Raw genomic sequence first — 18,338 nt, 5'->3', positions numbered from 1 at the left:
AGGGGTAGCAGTTTGACTACAGCCATAAAGCAGGTCAAGGTGGGCATGGTGGTGCATGCTTATTATCCCAGCAACTCCAGAGGCTGAGGAAGGAGGGTCTCAAGTTTGAGGCCAGCCTCAGCAACTCAGCAAGGCCCTAAGAAACTTAATGAGACTCTGTCTCAAAAAAAGAGGTGGGGCTGGGGATACAGCTCAGTAGTAAAATCCCCTGGGTTCAATAACCAGTATTCAAAATAAATAAACAAACAAATAAAAACAGGTCAGCAGGAGATACTGGGGTTTGAACTAAAGTCTTCCCAGCTTTAAACCCATATTCTTTCTACACACAACTCTACCTTTCCACACTATTCAACAGGCCCCAATAGGCAAACCCACTGACCTTATTCACTACAGCACAGCTGGCCACAAAATTTGCCACCCATCAAATGGGACTCTCTCATGGGACAGGCCATTTGTTCTGCCCACCAAGCTTGGATGGCTGGGAGGACAGGGATATAGCCCAGTTCCTCCTCAAAAGACAACCACTATTCACTGGCACCTCCAGGGTAAGTGCTCTGGAACGAGTTCCCTAAAATCCCAAGGCTAAGCAACACCTCACCAGCACCTTATCTTACCAATGAGGAAACTCAGGCAGAATCTATTCTGGTTCATCCAACAAAACCCGAGAGACCCAGAGGTAGAACCCAAACACCCTGACTACAGTGCCAGGATTAACTTCTTCCACCATCTCAATAAGCATGCCCCCTTACAGAAGAGATCCGTGGTGTCCCCAAGCTCAGGATGCTTACAAACCATCCTTTTCAAGGGGTAGATCCCCAGCAAGGCAGCCATGGCTTGTAAAGGACCACCTCCCAGGAAATGGACCCCAGAGTGCCAAAATGAGTCCTAAAGGGAGTACAGTACATTCACAGAACTAGGACCAGATTTACTGTCCAGACTCCCTCTCAATATTCCCCTCTGCCCAGAGGATCCAACTAGCCTCCAGGCTACAAACACCCATGATGACAGTTTCAGACCAAAACTGAGGTAGCAGGAAGAATTTACCCTCTTCTAATCCCCAAAAGGTGTGAAGATGCACTAGGTGAGGCAAGGAAAAGTAAAGCATCCTTTTCCTTCCTTTGTCCCAGTGGGAAGACAAAAAGCCTCTCCCCATCATAGAAAGGAAGTATGAAGAGCTCACAGAGCTTCACTTCCACATTGTCATGGGGACAAGTGTAAGGGGTGTAAGAAGGTGGCTTTTTGCATTACCATGGCAGTATGGTACCCTCTTCTCTGTCCCTGGAACCAGGGAAGTATAGCTCCCTATTTCTGTGAGAAGGAAAGAGACTTTACCCCAACCAGGGAGAGAAGAAACAAAACTTCTGGTCCTGACCCCATGAGTCCAGATGATTTATCCTGCCAGAAATAATGATGGGTGGGAAGGGAGCAACAAGAGGGGGCTCAAGGCTAGGCCATGGCCCCTGTGAAGTACAGAGAAGATTTACATGAGCAAAGGGGAAAGGATATGAGAATAGAATTTCCCAGGAGTGGGGATGCCCCATGCCCCTTCCCTGTCTCTGGGAAGAAACATACTTACAGAAAGCAGTTCAGAAGCTAGAATGTTGCCCTGACCATAGAAGTAGAAACTGAGTTCACTTGAACATGGTCAAAATCTCTCCCAATGTCAGAGGGGAGGTCTTAGACTTTATTGCTCCTGACAACCTTCCTGAAAATAAGGGGACCACCTTGGCCCTGACCTGAAGGGGCTCAGCTTAAGGGGATCTAATGACTTGAAGAGCACACAGGTTCTTCTGTCCAATTGGGGAAGTCTCCAACCACACTGAAGATGACCTCATGTCCTCTCCCCGGTGAGAAAGAATCACCTGGTGTGGTAGGAGTGCCTCATGACCAAAGGGGGAGGGTCAAGCCTCAGTACCTAAGGCAAAAAATACCTTGTCCCTGAGGGGAACAGTTCAGGCCTCTGGGAAGCTCAAGACTCCTCCTTGTAATTCCAATCTAACCACCTCCCTGAGGGTAGTGGGAACCAGGCCCAAAATCCCAAAGCAGGAAAACTTGTTTCTAAAAGCCCCTATGACTGGAGGATACACATGTTTTCTGAGGTCAGTGAGTCAGTACCCTGAGGGAAGATTCAGGTCTTAGATCCTAAGATGGCAACAGTCCTTGGGGAGAGACTCAGGACCCTGTTTGTCGGGGACTCTATATCCGTGCCTCAAAGGAAGAATGTTAGGGCACAGTTCTGGTGGGGAGTTGTGCTGTCCAAAAGAAGTGCCTCAAGTTCTCTCAGGAAGTTCAGACCTTATCTATGGAGACAAAACAGTTACTGAGTTATGTATGGGTCTCCTGTCTCTAAAGGTGTCCTTGGCAGAGTGGGTAGCAGGCCCTTGAAGATAAGTTTATATCTGCAGGGTGGCCTCAGACATCACCTCTGGGAACTTACGCTGCCTATGTCATCAGGAGTGGTCTCAGGCTGCAGTTCTCAAGACAGAGGACCCTGACAACCTTGTTGTCAGAAAAAAAATGGGATGTTAAAGCCCCAAGGTGTATTTCAGTCCTTATAATTGAGGCAGAAGGGTCTCATATCTTTGGGTAGGCCCTCAGACCCCTGAGAACACTGAGACAACATTTCCTTAGGAGGAAGGTCTCATAAAGAACTCATCTTGTAGCCAGATGTGGTACTGCACACCTGTAATCCCAGGTACTCAAGAGGATGTGGCAGAAGGATCACAAGTTTGAAACCAGCATCAGAAACTTAGCCAGACCCTGTCTCAAAATAGAAAGTCAAGGGGGCTGGGGATGTGGCTCAAGCGGTAGCGCGCTCGCCTGGCATGCGTGCGGCCCGGGTTCGATCCTCAGCACCACATACCAACAAAGATGTTGTGTCCGCCGAGAACTAAAATAAATAAATAAATTTAAAAAAAAAAAAAAAAAATAGAAAGTCAAATGGGTTGGGTATGTAGCTCAGTGGTAGAGGGCCCCTGGATTCAACTAAAAGCAAAAACAACTCCTCTTGCCTGGAATCTTGGCTGAGAGATGTCAAGCCTCTGAAGAAGCCTCAGATTCTTTAAAAACCCTCATCAAGAAGCAGGAGGACCTTAAACTCCAGTATCCAAAGCTTTGAGTGTCACTCTCTTAAGGCTCAGGCCCTTGATGGAAGGCAGGAAACCAAGATCCCATCCTTTAAAAGAAGCTTAAGATCCTAGAGAGAGGTCTCAGGCCACTTACAGGAAACACAGACCCTTGTCACTCTAAAAAGAGATAAACTTTATGTACCCAATTAATCTTTGGCTACTGGTTTTGGCCTTCATCCCCAAGGAGAGAAACAATCTTCGGATCCCAAGAGGAAGAAAAATCTTATCTCCTTGAGATAAGTAAGATGTGTGTAGATGTGCAAGAAGCCTGTAATTCTAGAAAAGGGAGTGTAAAGCCCCTGAAAGTAGGCTGAAAAACCCTCAGGTCCCATTGTTTAGCTTACAAAGGAGAAGAAAGAATTGTCCTTTATGTAGGACGTCACAGAATCTTGGAAGGCTCACCATTCCTTGGGGATGCCCAGACCTGTCTGAGGTTGGGACCTTGTTTGAGTTCCCTGGGAAGAAAATCTTAAACTCTATCCCAGAGGAAAAGAGTTCTCAAGCCACTGTACATAGACCTAAATCCCTTAGAGAGACCTGAGCCCCTGAGACCTCCCTCAAAAAGTACCCCCATTCTGTCTGTGACGCTTGGGAAATCCCCACCTATCGGTCTTACAGATGAAGTCCCAGAACCTAAAATGACAACTACCGCCCCACACACACTTTATCTAGGGCCTCTAACTCAAATGCTTGGGGGAAAGGGAAGAGGGCCTTTCGTGCCTCTTCCACCAGAGAAGAACGTCAGACCCCGGAAGAGAACCTAGGTCCCTTGGTCACTTCACAGTTTAGGGGTCTGATATGACATATGTGCCCACCCTCACCATCCAGTCCTTACCTGCTCGACGGTGGCAGGATCCATGGCTTCGATGCGTGCAGCAGCTGCTTCATATTCGTCCTCACTGTTGTAGCCTGCGCCGACCTCTTCACGCTCCGGACTGCCCCCGCCAACCGCGCCAACCCCAGGAGCTTGACGCCGCCGCTTGCTGTGCCCAGGCCCGGAGCAGCAGCTGCCCACGCCCACGGCACCGCCCACACCCACCACCACTCCCGCCGCGCCCACCCCCGTAGCTGATGCACCCAGGGCGTCACCAGGGCCACTGCCGGGACCACCTGGACCCCCGCAAGGAGGTGGTGAGGACTGTTGTGGCCGAGGGCCCGCCACTGCGCCGGGTGGCACGGCCAGCGCCCAGCGGTGAAGAGCGCCCGGAGGCCCCGGTAGCGGGCCCTGAGGTGGTGGTGAAGCCCGGGGACGGGCCCCTACGACGCCCGAGTCACGGTCACGATCGCCGCCACCCACGCCGGTGCCGCCGCCGCCCACGCCCACACCCCCGCCGCGCCGCGGCGCCGGGGGCAGCGGCCCGGGCGGCGGCGGCTCGTTGGCGGGGTCGGCGTCGGGAGGCGGCGGCTTCTTTTTGGGGAGAATAGTCATGGCGGCACCGCCGAGTACCCCCCAGCAAACCCGGCGCGCGGCACGCCGGGAGAGAACCCGGATGAGGGGGCTCCTGTAGTGCGCGAAGCACGACGGGAACAGCGAGACCCGGATAAAGAGATCGCGGCACCGGTTCGAGAACCGTCGGCGGTGCGCAAGTCACGCCCGGAGAACCCGGATGTGAAGTCCAAGATGAAGGCACGGCGGCAAGTTTGTCGCAGCCTTCTCTCCGAGTCCAGCGAGTTTACTGCTGCTCCTTCTGGCCTTCTGCTTCAAAGGAAACAGGACCAAAACAAGCACCTCTTCGCCCCGCCCCCTCGCAGGTTCTTGAACTACCGGGTGGGGCCCCGGGGCGCTGCGCACGCGCGCCAGAGCGCAGCCCCGCCCCTTGCTCGGAACTACGTGGGCAAAATCGCCGCCGCCGCCACAACAATTGCAGACACCAACCAATCGAAGGAGCTGCGTGGGTCCTCGATGACGCCCGCGGGCCAATCAGAAGCTTGTGCTCGCCCTCCCGTGCCCTCCGTCTCAAATTTCAAAGTCGGCACCCTTTCTCCCAGCCTTTCTTCTTGTTGATCTGGTTCTGCTCTTCACTTCTCTCCGCGAGGCTCTGACACGCAGGCGTGGGTACTGCGAAAGAACAACGTAGCCTGTCCTGCGCACAAAAGCGCCTCCCCTCCAGGCTTCCAACTTGAACGCAGTCGGCCGGACTGACTGGAAAATATCAACACTCCCAGAGCTTAGCATTCCCTTGTAACATCACTTCCTGTCCCACCCACCTGCAAGTCTCCTTCCGCAGAAGAGGCGGGCGTCACTTCACCCTGGCAACAGGATGGGCCCTGCTGTGATTGGTTAAGAGACGCAGTCACTCTCGTCAGACCAATCCTGGGACAGGCGTGCACCGTGGGGACAGTGGGTGTTTGTGAAACAGACGCCTTCTCTGGCACCTCCGCCCTCTCGCCCTGGTGTTGACCTCTCCGCACCTATGGCTGGTGCGCAGGCGCGGTAAAGCCCTCTTTCCCCCTTCCCGTCCCCCCCGCAAAATTGAGTTTGCTTAGGAAAATATTTATGAACCAGCTCTGTCACCGGCCAACGTCTCGCAGTGGGACTGCAAAATCCCTTCTGTTGAGCGGCTAGAGCACTTCTGGCTCATCGTAACCAGTCTGATATTTGGCAACTCATTTAACACCCACTACATTCTGAATTTCTACTTCTTCATAGAAATAGAAAAATGACAGTAATTCCAATTTAAGATCAGAAACTCACGCTTGTTAATGGTTTGGTGTTGTACCTGACATATAGAAAGTGCTCAGTAAGTCTGCATGGTGGTACAGTGCGAGGATCCCTGGCTTTGGGGTCAGGAAGACCTTAGTTCCAGGCACAGATTGTCCATTATGAACAGTATGACATCGTGCAAATTCATTGTCTTTTGAGATTACCCATCTGAAAAGTTGGAAATGTCTTCCCAGACTACCTTAGGAAATAGTTATGGAATTATTCAAATGAGTTTATAAACTAAGAAAGGCATTGTGAGAGGTGAGGGCTCCCTGCCATTCTTAAGAGCAAAGCCACACACCTGATTTAAAGTAAAACCATCCTAAACCTTTTCTGAGTACCACCTAACCTTCTTCCTTCAGGTGTTGACTTTAACAGAAGTTCTCCCCACAAAGGTGGCAGTAATAACTGGGCCCTAGTGGTGTTTTCTGCTCATGAGACTTAATGGGAAGAGGGGACTTACATTTACTGGGACTGTTGTGTTTAGGGCCTTGTCCCAAATGCCTGTGCACATTACATTGAATCTTCTCATGGTCATTTCACTCCAGACCCCAATATCCCACTTTCTACTACCCATCTAAAACTGAATTCATGCCAGGTGTGGTGGCACATGCCTGAAATCCCAGAGACTCAGGAGGATGAGGTGAAGGATCACAAGTTTGAAGATTTAGCAAGACCCTTAGCAATGGAGACTCTGTCTCAAAGAATTTTTTTTAAATGGGCTGGAGATGAAGTTCTGTGGTAAAGTGGCCCTGGTTCTGGTTGAATCCCCAGTACCACAAATAATAATACTAATAAAATTAAAAATAAAACTGAATTCATAGCCAGGCATGGTGACACATGCTTGTAATCCTGACTACTCAAGAGGCTGAGGCAGGAGGAATCCCAAGTTTGAGGCCAGGCTGAGCAACTTAGCAAGATCCATCAAAAAAAGAAAAAAAGAAAGAAAGAAAGAAAAAGGAAAAGAATCTGAAATCAGGCATGGTAGTGCATGCCTGTAATCACAGCAGCTTTGGAGGCTGAGTCAGGAGGATCACATGTTCAAAGTCAACCTAAGCAACTTAGTGAGGCTGTAAACAAACTAATGAGACCCTGTCTCAAAAAAAGGGCTTAGGATGTGGCTCAGTGGTTAAGTGCCCTTGGGTTCAATCCCTGGTACCAAAATGGGGGGGGGGGCAGAAAAAAGAAACTGAACTCATAATATTTATTTGCAGCCAATTGCCAGTTACCATGTGCCTGGCACTGTACATTAACAGCTTTGATGGTCCATTTGACAGAAAACATCACCCTTAGCCAGCCATTGCCTAAGCCCAAGAGGTAGGAGTCAACCGTGACCACTCCCTCTTCTCTAACACTCACAAGCCTATTAATCCCAAATCCTGCCCATTTTACCTTCCAATTTCTTATGCTCCAATTCTGCTCCCATAACTCTTATCCAAGCCACCCTTCCCTATCACCACAAAAGCCTCCTCACTGTTCTTTCTCAATTAGAGAATTCTCTGTAATTCACCATCCACAGACACAATGATCTTTCTAAAACACAAACCTCATCAGGACTTTCCTATTTCTACACTTTCAGGAGTCCCCATCATCCTCTCAAATCTGTCTCCTAGCTTTGAAGGCCCATAGTGATCTATCTGGCTTTTTTTCTCCCTCCTTCTTCCCCTCTCCAGCCAGACAACTATTTTCAGTTCCCTGAAGCCTCCAAGCTTGCACTCTAACCTCCAGGTCATTGCACATGCTGTTCCTCAGCCTACATGTCCAGCCTTTCATCTTTTGCCTGGCTGACTCCAACTTCTTCCTTGTTTGCTGGCCAGATTATTTTCCCTTGCTGTCTACATGCTTCTATAATACATTCATCTTAGTTCTATCACACTGTTTTAATTGCCTAATTGTCTCTCTTACACGTTCAACTCTATACATCAGAGACAATGTCTGTTTTGTCCATCTTTGCACCCTAGGGCTGGCACATGATGAGAAGTTAATCAATATTTGGTGAATAAATGAATTGTTATCTCTATTTCACAGATTAGCAACCTGGCACAAGAGAAAGTAAGTGATTCTCTCATCCAGGGATTGGAACACATTGACCTGAATATAAGGTCTGTCTTCTTGGTGCTCTGTGGAGCTCAGTCACACTACTCTAGTGGAGCCAGTAGCCCAGAAGAGTGAGTGCAGGAGGGCTGGAGTTGTGGCTTAGTGGTAGAGCACTTTCCTAGCATGTGTGAGGCACTGGGTTCGACTCTCAGCACCACATATAAATAAATAAATAAAGGTCCATCAGTATATTAAAAAAAAGAGTGCAGGAAATGCCCACAAGGAAGGGAAATTTGCCAAGCTGAGAGATGCTTTTATTAGGGTTAAATTTAATGTTGTTTGCTGCCAGGATGTTAAGTCCACTTTGTGCTGACATGAATTGTGTTTTCCCCATCTGTGAATGAGGGAGCTGGAGCAGAAGATGGCCAAGGACAATGTCTTAGGACTCCCTGGCCTGTTCCCACTGGCTGTAGATTTACTCTTCAAACCACCCTCTCTCATTTCTTCTAGATCTTCATCTTCCAGACTTTATCACCAGCCATTCACCTCCCACACCTTTACCCACACCAGCCCTTCCACTTTTGCAAGGAAGTAAGATCAGAGTGGTTTCAACCCCCCATTCCAACCCAGCCCCCAAACCCACAGAGTTAGGAAGTGTTCAGTCTTCGTTTCTCCTCTCAGGTTTTATTGACTGATGGAAACTACATCTTTGTCAGCCACCAGCTCCACGGGGACAGTACTGGGGACAGGGAACCTGAGATGATGCCAGATTTCAGCCTGAGAGCAGAGTTCTGGAAGATGACCCAAGAGGGAAAAGAGAGAAGAATATATGAAAAGGAGTTACGAGGGAGGAGGAGGTGGTTAGGAATTTCCTCCTGCCTCCTACACCTCCCAGAGTTCAGAACAACCCAGGTCTCAGCCCCTGATGCTTCTGGACTCCTCCCCAAGAACATGGAATTGGTCCATGATCACCAAATGCAGCCCAGCTCTTGCTAGCTGCTGGGTTCTTATCTCGGCCAGTCCAGACTTTAGCCCAACCCAGGAAGGAATCAAACCAGAGAAGAGAGGAGTACTAGTTAGAGGTGGCCCATCTGATCAGGACAGATGTAAATGCTGCAGCAAACTGGTAAGAGGCTTTGCATATCATCATGGCAGCAGCTGCTATTGCTAGAATTTGCTGAGGACCCAACAGAGGACAGGATGGCAGGGGACCCATTTCCAGCAGCCAGGGAAGTTGCAGTGGTGTTTGTGCTATCTGTATGTTGGGAGAGGCAGCCTGACCCCTCAACCGGGGGCCAGGGGGTGACAGGTCACTGCTGAGGCCACAGCTCACAAAGTCCATGGTTACATTCCAAGCTTCAGAATTGGGGAACTGTTGGGCCTGGTAGAGAGAAAGGACCTCTCCTAGAGGTCAGATCAGGAGTGAGGGTTTCCTTCTCTGAACCCCCAAACCTCTACAGACCAGTCAGAGAGAAGATGAAATCTCAAATCTTTGTCAAGCCAGAGCTCAGATATTAAGACAGGAACTTTACCTACCTCCAAAGACCCATGGGGAGGAGCATGCAGGAGACCAGCTAGAGGAGAGGGGCCGGTCCCAGTGTGTGTTAGAGGAAGGAGGCTGGAGGCCTGTGGAAGCCCAGTGCTCCCACCAAGAAGACTGGGAGAGGGCAAGTTTCCCATTCCCAAGTGGGCCATTCCATAAAACCTAATTGCATAGTTCTCAGAAGGGGGCAGAAGGGGTCCCCAGGCCTGTCCCTCTCTGCCTCCCCAAAATATGGCTTTGGAAAGGACTCCCCCAAGAAAAAATAGGGCCCTCTGAATGAGCAGGCCCATACTTCACAGGGAAGAAATCTTGACAGTCTCAGGGAGGAGGCAGGGGGTATCCACGCTGGAGTTCCTGAGGGTACTGCTGGCCCTGCCGCCACCACCACCAGGGGAGGAAGGTTGGCTCTCATCTGGTGTATTGGCAGGAGGGGTGGGGATACTGATAATGGCGGCCACAAAGTCCCGGCTGTCACAGTTCAGGTCAAGGCTGTCATGGGGCTTGGCATTGAGGCTTGAGCGGCTGTGGACAGGGATGAGGAAGATGGAAGGCTCTTAAAAAAGTCATCTTGATTAATTGCCATATCTATTGTGGCATTTATTGAACACTGACTGTCTCTGAGCTAAGTGTTCCCCTGCATCCTTAATTATGGTGGTGGAGAGGAAGGGCTCTGGAGTCGGTCCTGGATTCAAGTCCTGAGCCCCTTTACCATACTGAAACTCCCATCTGTAGCATGGAAATAACAATATTCCCTACTTTGAGGGGTTGTGGAGATTCAATGAGAATTGAGAATAAATGATACAAAGTATTCAGAGTAGTGCATGGATCATAATGAGTGCACACACACAAGCTGGAGCACGTGTGCGTGCATACACACACACACACACTTTTTTGATGTGTGGTGCTGGGAATTAAACCTAGGGCCTTGTGCATGCTAAGCACACACTCTACCATTGAGTTACACCCCCAGCCCATATGAGTATTTTTTTCTTATTCTTATGCCAAAGTCCTTGCAGGAGTCTACGCTAGAATCTATATAACCATGTCTTCATTCCTTTCTGACTTGCCAACCTCCCATTCTGTCCCTTATTCACTCCACCTACAGTAGCTTCCTTGCAGCGTTCACATGGGCTGTTTGTCTGCCTAGAAAGCTCTTCCTGTAGATATCTGCATGGCTCATTCCCTCATTTCCTTCAGGCCTTGGCACAGATGCCATCTTAGTAAAGCCTTCCTTGACCACATTATTGAAACTGCATCAGCCAGGTGTGGTGAAGCAAGCCTCTAATCCCAGTGGCTCTGGGACAAGAGGATTGCTGGTTCAAAGCTAGCCTTAGCAATTGAGTGAGGCAATATGCAACCTAGTGAGACCCTGTCTCAAAATAAAAAGTGAAAAAAAAAAAGGCTTGGGATGTGGCTCAGTGGTTAAGTGCCCCTGAGTTCAATCCCTGATATCACCTAAAGAAACCAAGGGAAAAAAAAAAATGCATCAGACAGCGGGTGGGGGGGAGGCTGTGGTAGAGCACTTGTCTGACAAGTGTGAGACCCTGGGTTCAATCCTGATTACTGTAGTAATAATACTAATAACAACAACAACAATAATAATACATTTTTAAAAAACAAACTTCATTACTGCTGCTCTGCACTCTCTAGATGGCATCCATGATTTATTTTTCCCTTGATGTTTACATATTTGACACACTATGTGATTTGTATTTTTATAAATATCTCACAATAGAATGTAAGTTCCCAAAGGGCAAAATTTTTTCACAGTGCTTGGGATGTAACCCAAGGACTCCTGTATTTTAAGTAAATACTCTACCTCTGAGCCACACCCTGAGCTCAAGACAAAGATTTATTTTTACTTTTTTTTTCAGTGCTGGAGATTGAACCCAGAGATTTGAGCATGTTAAGCAAGTACTCTACCACTGAGCTATATACCCAGTCCCTTTTTTTCTTTTTCTTTGGTGCTGGGGACTGACTCCACTGAGCTACATCCTTAGTCCTTTTTTTAATAGTACCAGGGATTGACCCCAGGGGCACTTAACTACTGAGCAACATCTCTAGCCCCTTTTATTTAAAGACAGAGTCTCACTAAGTTCCTTAGGGCCTCCCAAAATTGCTGAGGCTGGCTTTGAACTCCCCATCCTCCTTCCTCAGCCTCTCAAGTGGCTGGGAGGACAGGCATGTGCCACTGCCATGTCTGGCTGCTCAATAAATATTTGAAAGATGTAATGAAGAATGAGGAGTTCCAGAAAAATTAAGCCCAAGATCCCCACATGGAAGAGTTTGTGTTTGAGCCTGATTTGGTAGACCTTGAGTAAAGAAATCTCAAACCCACTGGCCCAAACTCTACACTTCACCAGCTGTGGCCAGGGGATGGGTGCTTACCTCTGAGAGGCAGGGCTCCTCCGCAGCCCTGCCAGCGTATCCAGCTCCTGCATGCTGCCGCGACTAACTGAGGCGGTGGAGTTGGCAAGGCGGATGGCACGGCGCTTGGCCCTGCGTGGGCAACAAGATGATAGCAGGCTGCCAGGCCCCACTGGTTGGGAGGACACAGAGGTGCTACGGCTGGTGCGGCCACCCAACGAGACTGCTCCCAGAGCCTCACTAAATGTCAGTTCATCTGTGAACTCATGGCACTGTAGGGAGAAAGGAGGCAGAGTCACAGGACACCCCATGGGAGCTATTCCCAATCCCAGGCTATTGCTCAGGCTGTTCTCTCCTTTATGGAAATCATTCTCTTCCCTTCCCTTGCTCAGCCTTTCCCAGGAAGTTCCATGTGATTTCTACAATTAGTAGAAACCTCCCATCCCAGGAAGGGGACTGACTTGGTGGCAGAGGGACCCCCTCCTTCCTACATACCACTTCTCATTAGGCCTCACCGTTGTCTTCTCTAGACAGTGTAGCAAATGGTGATGTTGCTGCTCAAAAGCAGAACGGTTCCTGATACACAGCGCCTGTCCCTCCCCACTGCCGCTGTCCTGGGGTGGGCAGAGCAGAGAGAGAAGGTCAGCACCTCCCTCTGCACATCATTTCTTACCCATAAATCCAATCTGGGCCCCTACCCACCTCAAGTCCCCCGTTCTGCTTGTACTGCAGGAAGGCGTTGGTGGTTCCACTCTTTGCCAACCGGATCCTTGCCAAGCGCACCTTCTACAAAAAGAAAAGGAAACAAAGGGCCAGGTGGGTGAGTCCAAGTGTAGTCCAGATTGAGGTGTGAAGAATAAGAGATGCTCAGATGCAAGATGCAGTTACCTGCTGCGCTCGGCGCTTGTCAGCACGTTGGTTCTGGTGGTAGATGCGGCTAAAGTTGGACACAATTACTGGCACAGGCAGGGCAATGACCAAGACACCACTGAGTGAGCAGATGGACCCAAAAATCTTGCCAGCAATGGTGCTGGGCACCATATCTCCATAGCTGGGGGAAGGGGGAGGTAGGCCAAAGTCAAGAAATGTGCTCACCCACCTCTCTGTCCCAACTCCATCCCATTCAACCCTGACTCACTGTGACCCTGTCCAGGCACTTAGACTCATTGTCAGTTTCTTGCTCTGCAAAATGTGGATAATAACCTCTCTGGCCAATAGGGGGTGTCAAATAAGACATGGGGCTGGCCCTTAGACTCTATCATCTGCTGCCCCCATCAGAGCTGTGCACTGGACAGCCAAGTTAGCTGGAAATCTAATAATACCAAGCAGAGGGGAGACCAGGGGAGTCACAGGCAATAAATGTAGCTCCTAGGGGACAGAGTTCCACTACCACAGGCCACCTAAGGAGCTCTGCACCATTGAGGGAATATTCTGTTGGTTTTGCCTGCCTCTCTGTTCTCTAGGTAGGACCCCTTCTGATTCCCTCCAGGGGAAGCCTTGAAACTGAACTCCTAAAAAGTAGAGAGGAACCTTGAAACTGCCCCTGCCTTCCTCCATGCCACACTCCCTCCCCAGGAGGTGCAGCAGACTCCACCTTACTGACTTGTTTTACAGAGGGGGAAAATGAAGCTCAGGGAATTTCCATAGTTGCCCAGGATCACACACAGCACACTTTTGTTCTAACCACAGGACCAACTAGATCTCTTCTATAGAAACACAGCCTCTGCATCTTAAGTTTCTAGGCCTTTGCTTAGGCTGTGCCCTAGGAAGGCTTTTCCTTATTTCTGTGTTTTGACTCATTTTAAGTATTCAGGATTGTGCTCCAAAGTCTCTCCAACTTGGCCATTTCTGTCTCTTGTGATGTGTCATCTCAGACTGTGTCTCACTATGAGACATGGGCAGCCATCCACCTTCACAGGGTTGTTGTGAGGACTGAATAGGATAAAAGGCACCAAAATACCCAGTGCCAAATCACTGTCAGGGCTCAATATTTTTTGTTGATCCAATCCCAAACCTCCAACCAGAATTAATTTCTACTCCTTAGAAACCCCAAATCAATTTTTCTGTACCTCTATTAAGACACTGAGCAAGGCCAATTCATTCAGTCATTCATTCAACCAATGCAGGACACCAACAATATATCTAATCCCACTGATGGAAACTTAAAGAAGGATCACAGGGGTTGGAGTTGTGGCTCAATGTCAGAGTGCTTTCCTAGCATGGGGGAGGCACTGGGTTCAATTCTCAGCGCTACATATAAATAAATAAAAATAAAGACTCACCCACAATATGTGTGTGTGTGTGTGTATACACACACACATATTTTATATATATATATATATATATATATATATATATATATATATATATATATATATATAATTTTTTTAAAGAAGGATCACAGCATCTGCCCCAAACAATGCCTTTAAAAACCTCATGAGGGTTGGACGCGGTGACCCAGTGGCTCAGGAGTCTGAGACAGGAGGATCACGAGTTCAAAGCCAGCCTCAGCAAAAGTGAGGCACTAGGCAACTTGGTGAGACCCTGTTTCTAAATAAAATATAAAATAGGGCTGGGGATGGGGCTCAGTGGTTGAGTGCCCCTGAGTTCAATCCATGGTATCCCTCCACCCCCCAAAAAAAGAACCTCATGAGGAAAATAAAGTCTCATGAGGGCCAGGTGTGGTGGTGCATCCTGTAATTCCAGCCCTCGGGAAGATGAGGCAGGAGGATGGCTAGTTCTAGGCCAGCCTCAGCAGGCCCTAAGCAACTAAGCAACTTAGCAAGACCCTGTCTCAAAATAAAAAATATAAATGGCTGGGGATATAGCTCAGTGGTTAAGCACCACCTGTGTTCAATCCCTATACTGAGAAAAAAACAAAAGCAAAATCTAAAAGAACCTAATGAGGTCTGGGAGTGGTGGTGCATTTCTGTAATTCTAGCAACTCTGGAGGCTGAGGGAGGAGAATTGCAAGTTTGAGGACAGCCTTTGCAATTTAGCAAGGCCCTAAGCAACTTAGGAAGACCCAGGCTCAAAAAAATTTTTTTAAAGAAGGACCAGGGATGTAGTAGTTCAGCAGTTTACCCTTGGGTTTAATTCCTAGTACCAACAACTTAGAGATTCTGTCTCAAAAATATTTTTTTAAGTTTTTTTTTAAATTTTATTTATTTTTTTGGTTTTCAGCAGACACAACATCATTGTTTCTATGTAGTGCTGAGGATTGAACCCGAGCCACACACATGCCAAGCAAGAGCACTACTGCTTGAGCCACATCCCCAGCCCCAAAAGAAAATATTTTTAAAAGGGTTGGGGTGGCTAGGCATGGTGGCACATGCCGGTAATCCCAGTGGCTCAGGAAGCTGAGGCAGGAGGATCAATCGCAAGTTCAAAGCCAGCCTCAGCAAATTAGTGAGGACCTAAGCAACTTAGCAAGACCATGTCTCAAAATAAAATATAAAAAGGGCTGGGGATGTGGATCAGTGGTTAAGTGCCCCTGAGTTCAATCTGTGGTACCAAAAAAAAAAAAAAAAAGGTTGGGTGTAGTTGAGTGGTAGAGTGCTTGCCTAGCGTATGTGAGGCCCTGGGTTCCATCCCCAACACCCCTACAAAAAAAGAAAAAATGGTTGATAGGAAGCCAATACCTATTTATCCTGCACCAGAAACATTCAAATAACTTTTGCAAACATGATGCCATTGAATTCTCTCTAGGTGATAAAAGGAATCATTGTTTCCCACTTTATAGAGGGAGAAACTGAGGCTCTGAGAAAATGTCAACAGAAAGACAGCTAAGACAATCATTGACCCCAAGTCTCCTGACCTGGAAAATCAAGGATGGTCAAAGCTTGGATGTGAAGATTAAATCCAACTCCCCCAGTTTTACAGATGGGCAAACTAAAGCTCAAAAAGAGAGAGAGTGGTAGAGCATGTGCTTAGCATGTGTGAGGGCCCTGGGTTGGATCTCTAACACCACAAAGAAAATAAAGAGATCATTCATCTAATCTTTCCGATTTTATAGAAAACGTGAGTGTAATTGTGCAGCTCCCAACACAGGATCTGCACTCACCCAAGTGTGGTCATGGTGACAATGGTATACCAGAAGGCCGCAGGGATGCTGGTAAAGTTGGTCTTGCTGGTGCCCTTCTCAGCATAGAACATGACAGTGGCAAAGATGATGATGGCCATGGTGAGGGAAAAGAGGAGAAAGCCCAGCTCAGAGGCACAGCTCTTGAGTGTATAGCCCAGAATCCGCAAACCCTGGGAGTGCCTGGAGAACTTGAAAATGCGGAAAACACGGAACACACGCAGGGTGACAAATGCACCCGAGACATCATCGTTCTTGGGCACAAAAAGCCCAATGTAATAGGGCAGAATGGCCACCACATCGATGAGGCTCATGACACTCCGCAGGAAGCGGCAACGGCTAGGGGCAGCAAAAAGCCTCAGGAGGTATTCTCCCGTGAATATGAGTACACAGGCCGTGTCCATGCAGAAAAAGGCTGTCGGAAATCGGTCACCACAGGGCTGCTCCCTTGGTGGCCGCCGTGCAGGGCCGCGGCACGGGATGGTCTCCACCACATTGGCGATGACCGACACTGCGATGAAAAAGCCAGTCACATAGTAGAAAACCAGCGCTGCAGTGCTAGTGTGTGGGTTCTCGAAGGCCCTCCAGAGCCGTTGCCGCAGGGAGCTGCCCACTGGCAGGGCAGGCCCATCCCCGGCCTGCTCAGCCTCCTCGTCCTCAGCCAGGCGCTCAGCATTCTCCTTTTTGCGGTCCCGGTACTCTTCAAGGCAGCAGTCGCCCACAAGCTCGGGGACCAGGCCATAGAAGGCCAGCTCTTCGTCGAAGGCCTGGATGCATTCCTGGCGTGGGCAGTGTAGCCGGCCAGTTCGGTAGAAGTTCAGCACATGCCGGAACATATCCGGATCGCGATCAAAGAAATACTCGCCAGAGTCCGCGTCATAGAAGAACTCCTTCTCAGAACTGCCCAGCAATGTGTCTGGGTAGCGATCCAGTGTGTTCTTCCAGGTCTCGAAGCGCCGGCCGCTGACGTTCACCACCAGAACCTCATCCCCTCGAGATGCCTTCACCCCTGGCGCTGGGGGCAGGGGCTGCTGGGCAAGGGGCAGCCAGCCCACAGCGGCCGCCCGTGCAAAGGGCAACCACGTGGCCACGCCTGCAGCCATCCTGCGGCTCCACAGGCCCACGGAGACTTGGGGGGGGTGGCGTTTAGGAGAATGTGGCTGTCTCCAGGATGGTGGGGGCTTGGAGAGGCCCTGGGCCACCCGGACAAGGAAACTGGGGGTGTCTAGAGAGGCCAAGAGGAACGAGGAGGAGGAACTAGAGAGATGGGCAGGAGCTTAGGGGGCATTTAGAGGGTCTAGGAGGGGCCCTTATGGTGTCCTGAGGGACTAATAAGGGCTTAAGGAGATCAGAGAGGACAAGAAGGATCCCCAGGATCTTTAGAGAGAGATGATTCTAGTGGGGTCAGCATGTGCCTGAGAGATGTTTGGGGGTGTCTAGAGGGACCGAGAAACAAGTGGGGAGCTCTCAACACTCTCAAGAGTTCTCAGGGAAGGAAAAATAGGTCTGGAACCCATTAGCCAGTTTGGAGAGGAAATTGGGGCATCCAGAGGGGTACAAATGGGATCAGAGGTGCTTGAAAGAGGCTGAGTGTGCCTGGGGGCTGGTTCTAGAGGGGCTGAGAAAGGTGAGGAGGGTCATCCACACCCTCAAGACTTCTAGGGTAAAGATAAGGGGGTTGAAGCACCCTCATGGATCTGAAAAGGGGCTGGTGCTTCTCAAGGGTGGCTGTAGAGCCAGGAGGTTGTAAAGAGGCTGAAAAGTGTCTTGGGAGTGCCTAGAGCTGCCAAGAATAGCCTGGGGGTGTTGTCTACATATTACAGGAGTTCTAGGGAAAGCAGAAGAAGTGAGGGCCCCCTAGTGGGGCTGGAAATGGAATGGGGTAGCTAAAGAGGTAGTTATGGGACTGGATTATTTTGTAAGAGGACTGTAGATATCTGGGTGAGGGGGATATCTAAAGGGGCAGAGGAAGCCTGGTCCACACTCTGAAGAGTTCTGGGAGAAGAGAAGAGGGGCCTGGGGAACCCTAAGGTGCTGGGATTCAACCGGACTGAAGTTGGGCACAAGGATTTCCCCAAAAATGGGTTGGAGAGAACAGTGGGGGTGTTGAAAGGGAGTTGGGTGTGTCTCCAGGGAGGTGGGGGCTGCTGAACCTTGCAGGAGACAGGCAGGAGAGGCTGGAGAAGGCTGGGTCCCACCGATGGGGGCAGGTCTGGGGAAACCACACCCCGAGGGGCTGGCGGTGTGTGCTAGACAGCAGCAGCAGCAGCAGCAGCAGCAGCAGCAGCAACGGCGGCGGCGGCGGCGGCGGCGGCGGCGGCGGCAGGAGAAGGAGGAGGAGGAGGAGGAGGAAGAAAGGCAGCCACAGCCAGGCCTAGGAGGGAAGGCGGCACAGGCAGGGGAGGGGGTTGGGTCCCTGGAAGGAGGCTGTGGAAGGACAAGGTCCAGTGGGATCCCTGGGGACTGTCCCAAGATGGG

General features: G+C 49.7%; 2 protein-coding genes and 1 long non-coding RNA gene across 7 annotated transcripts in view; 1 reads left to right on the top strand and 2 right to left on the bottom strand.

Annotated features, from left to right (window-relative positions):
- Otud5 (OTU deubiquitinase 5) overlaps positions 1–5,323 on the bottom strand; it is a 30,919-nt gene extending 25,596 nt beyond the window's left edge. For 3 of the 5 annotated variants that reach the window (XM_071606702.1, XM_071606703.1, XM_027952234.3), the window contains exon 1: positions 3,964–5,322. In XM_071606702.1, the coding sequence (XP_071462803.1) occupies positions 3,964–4,557 (594 nt within the window). In that variant the 5' untranslated portion in view covers positions 4,558–5,322. Of the gene's footprint in view, positions 1–3,963 lie in introns of all 5 variants that reach the window. The other 2 variants (XM_071606704.1, XM_027952235.2) reach the window with 2 other exon arrangements.
- Positions 5,324–8,533: 3,210 nt separating this feature from the next.
- Positions 8,534–18,130, bottom strand: Kcnd1 (potassium voltage-gated channel subfamily D member 1). The gene is made up of 6 exons (XM_027952310.2): positions 15,843–18,130; positions 12,668–12,830; positions 12,482–12,565; positions 12,295–12,393; positions 11,801–12,051; positions 8,534–9,934 (listed from the first exon to the last, which is right to left on the bottom strand). Exons 1-6 carry the CDS (start codon positions 16,961–16,963, stop codon positions 9,706–9,708), a joined length of 1,947 nt encoding a protein of 648 aa, XP_027808111.2. The 5' UTR covers positions 16,964–18,130; the 3' UTR covers positions 8,534–9,705.
- Positions 8,904–15,777, top strand: LOC114105738 (uncharacterized). Its single transcript, XR_003585078.3, has 3 exons — positions 8,904–8,995; positions 12,512–12,595; positions 15,488–15,777. It is a non-coding gene; the product is annotated as an uncharacterized lncRNA (long non-coding RNA).
- Positions 18,131–18,338: the final 208 nt, after the last annotated feature.

Source organism: Marmota flaviventris, chromosome X (genome assembly GCF_047511675.1).
Source record: "Marmota flaviventris isolate mMarFla1 chromosome X, mMarFla1.hap1, whole genome shotgun sequence".
Lineage (NCBI taxonomy): Eukaryota > Metazoa > Chordata > Mammalia > Rodentia > Sciuridae > Marmota > Marmota flaviventris.
This window is presented reverse-complemented; position numbering and strand designations above follow the sequence as displayed.

What these genes read in the sequence shown, in the direction of transcription:
- Kcnd1 (XM_027952310.2), bottom strand. Translation starts at nt 16,963, where the DNA reads ATGGCTGCAGGCGTGGCCACGTGGTTGCCCTTTGCACGGGCGGCCGCT. An exon ending in GTCACCATGACCACACTTGG is followed by an intron (nt 12,831 to 15,842) that starts GTGAGTGCAGAT and finishes CCCTTCCCCCAG; the next exon opens with CTATGGAGATATGGTGCCCA. An exon ending in ACTGTCTAGAGAAGACAACG is followed by an intron (nt 12,052 to 12,294) that starts GTGAGGCCTAAT and finishes TTCTCCCTACAG; the next exon opens with TGCCATGAGTTCACAGATGA.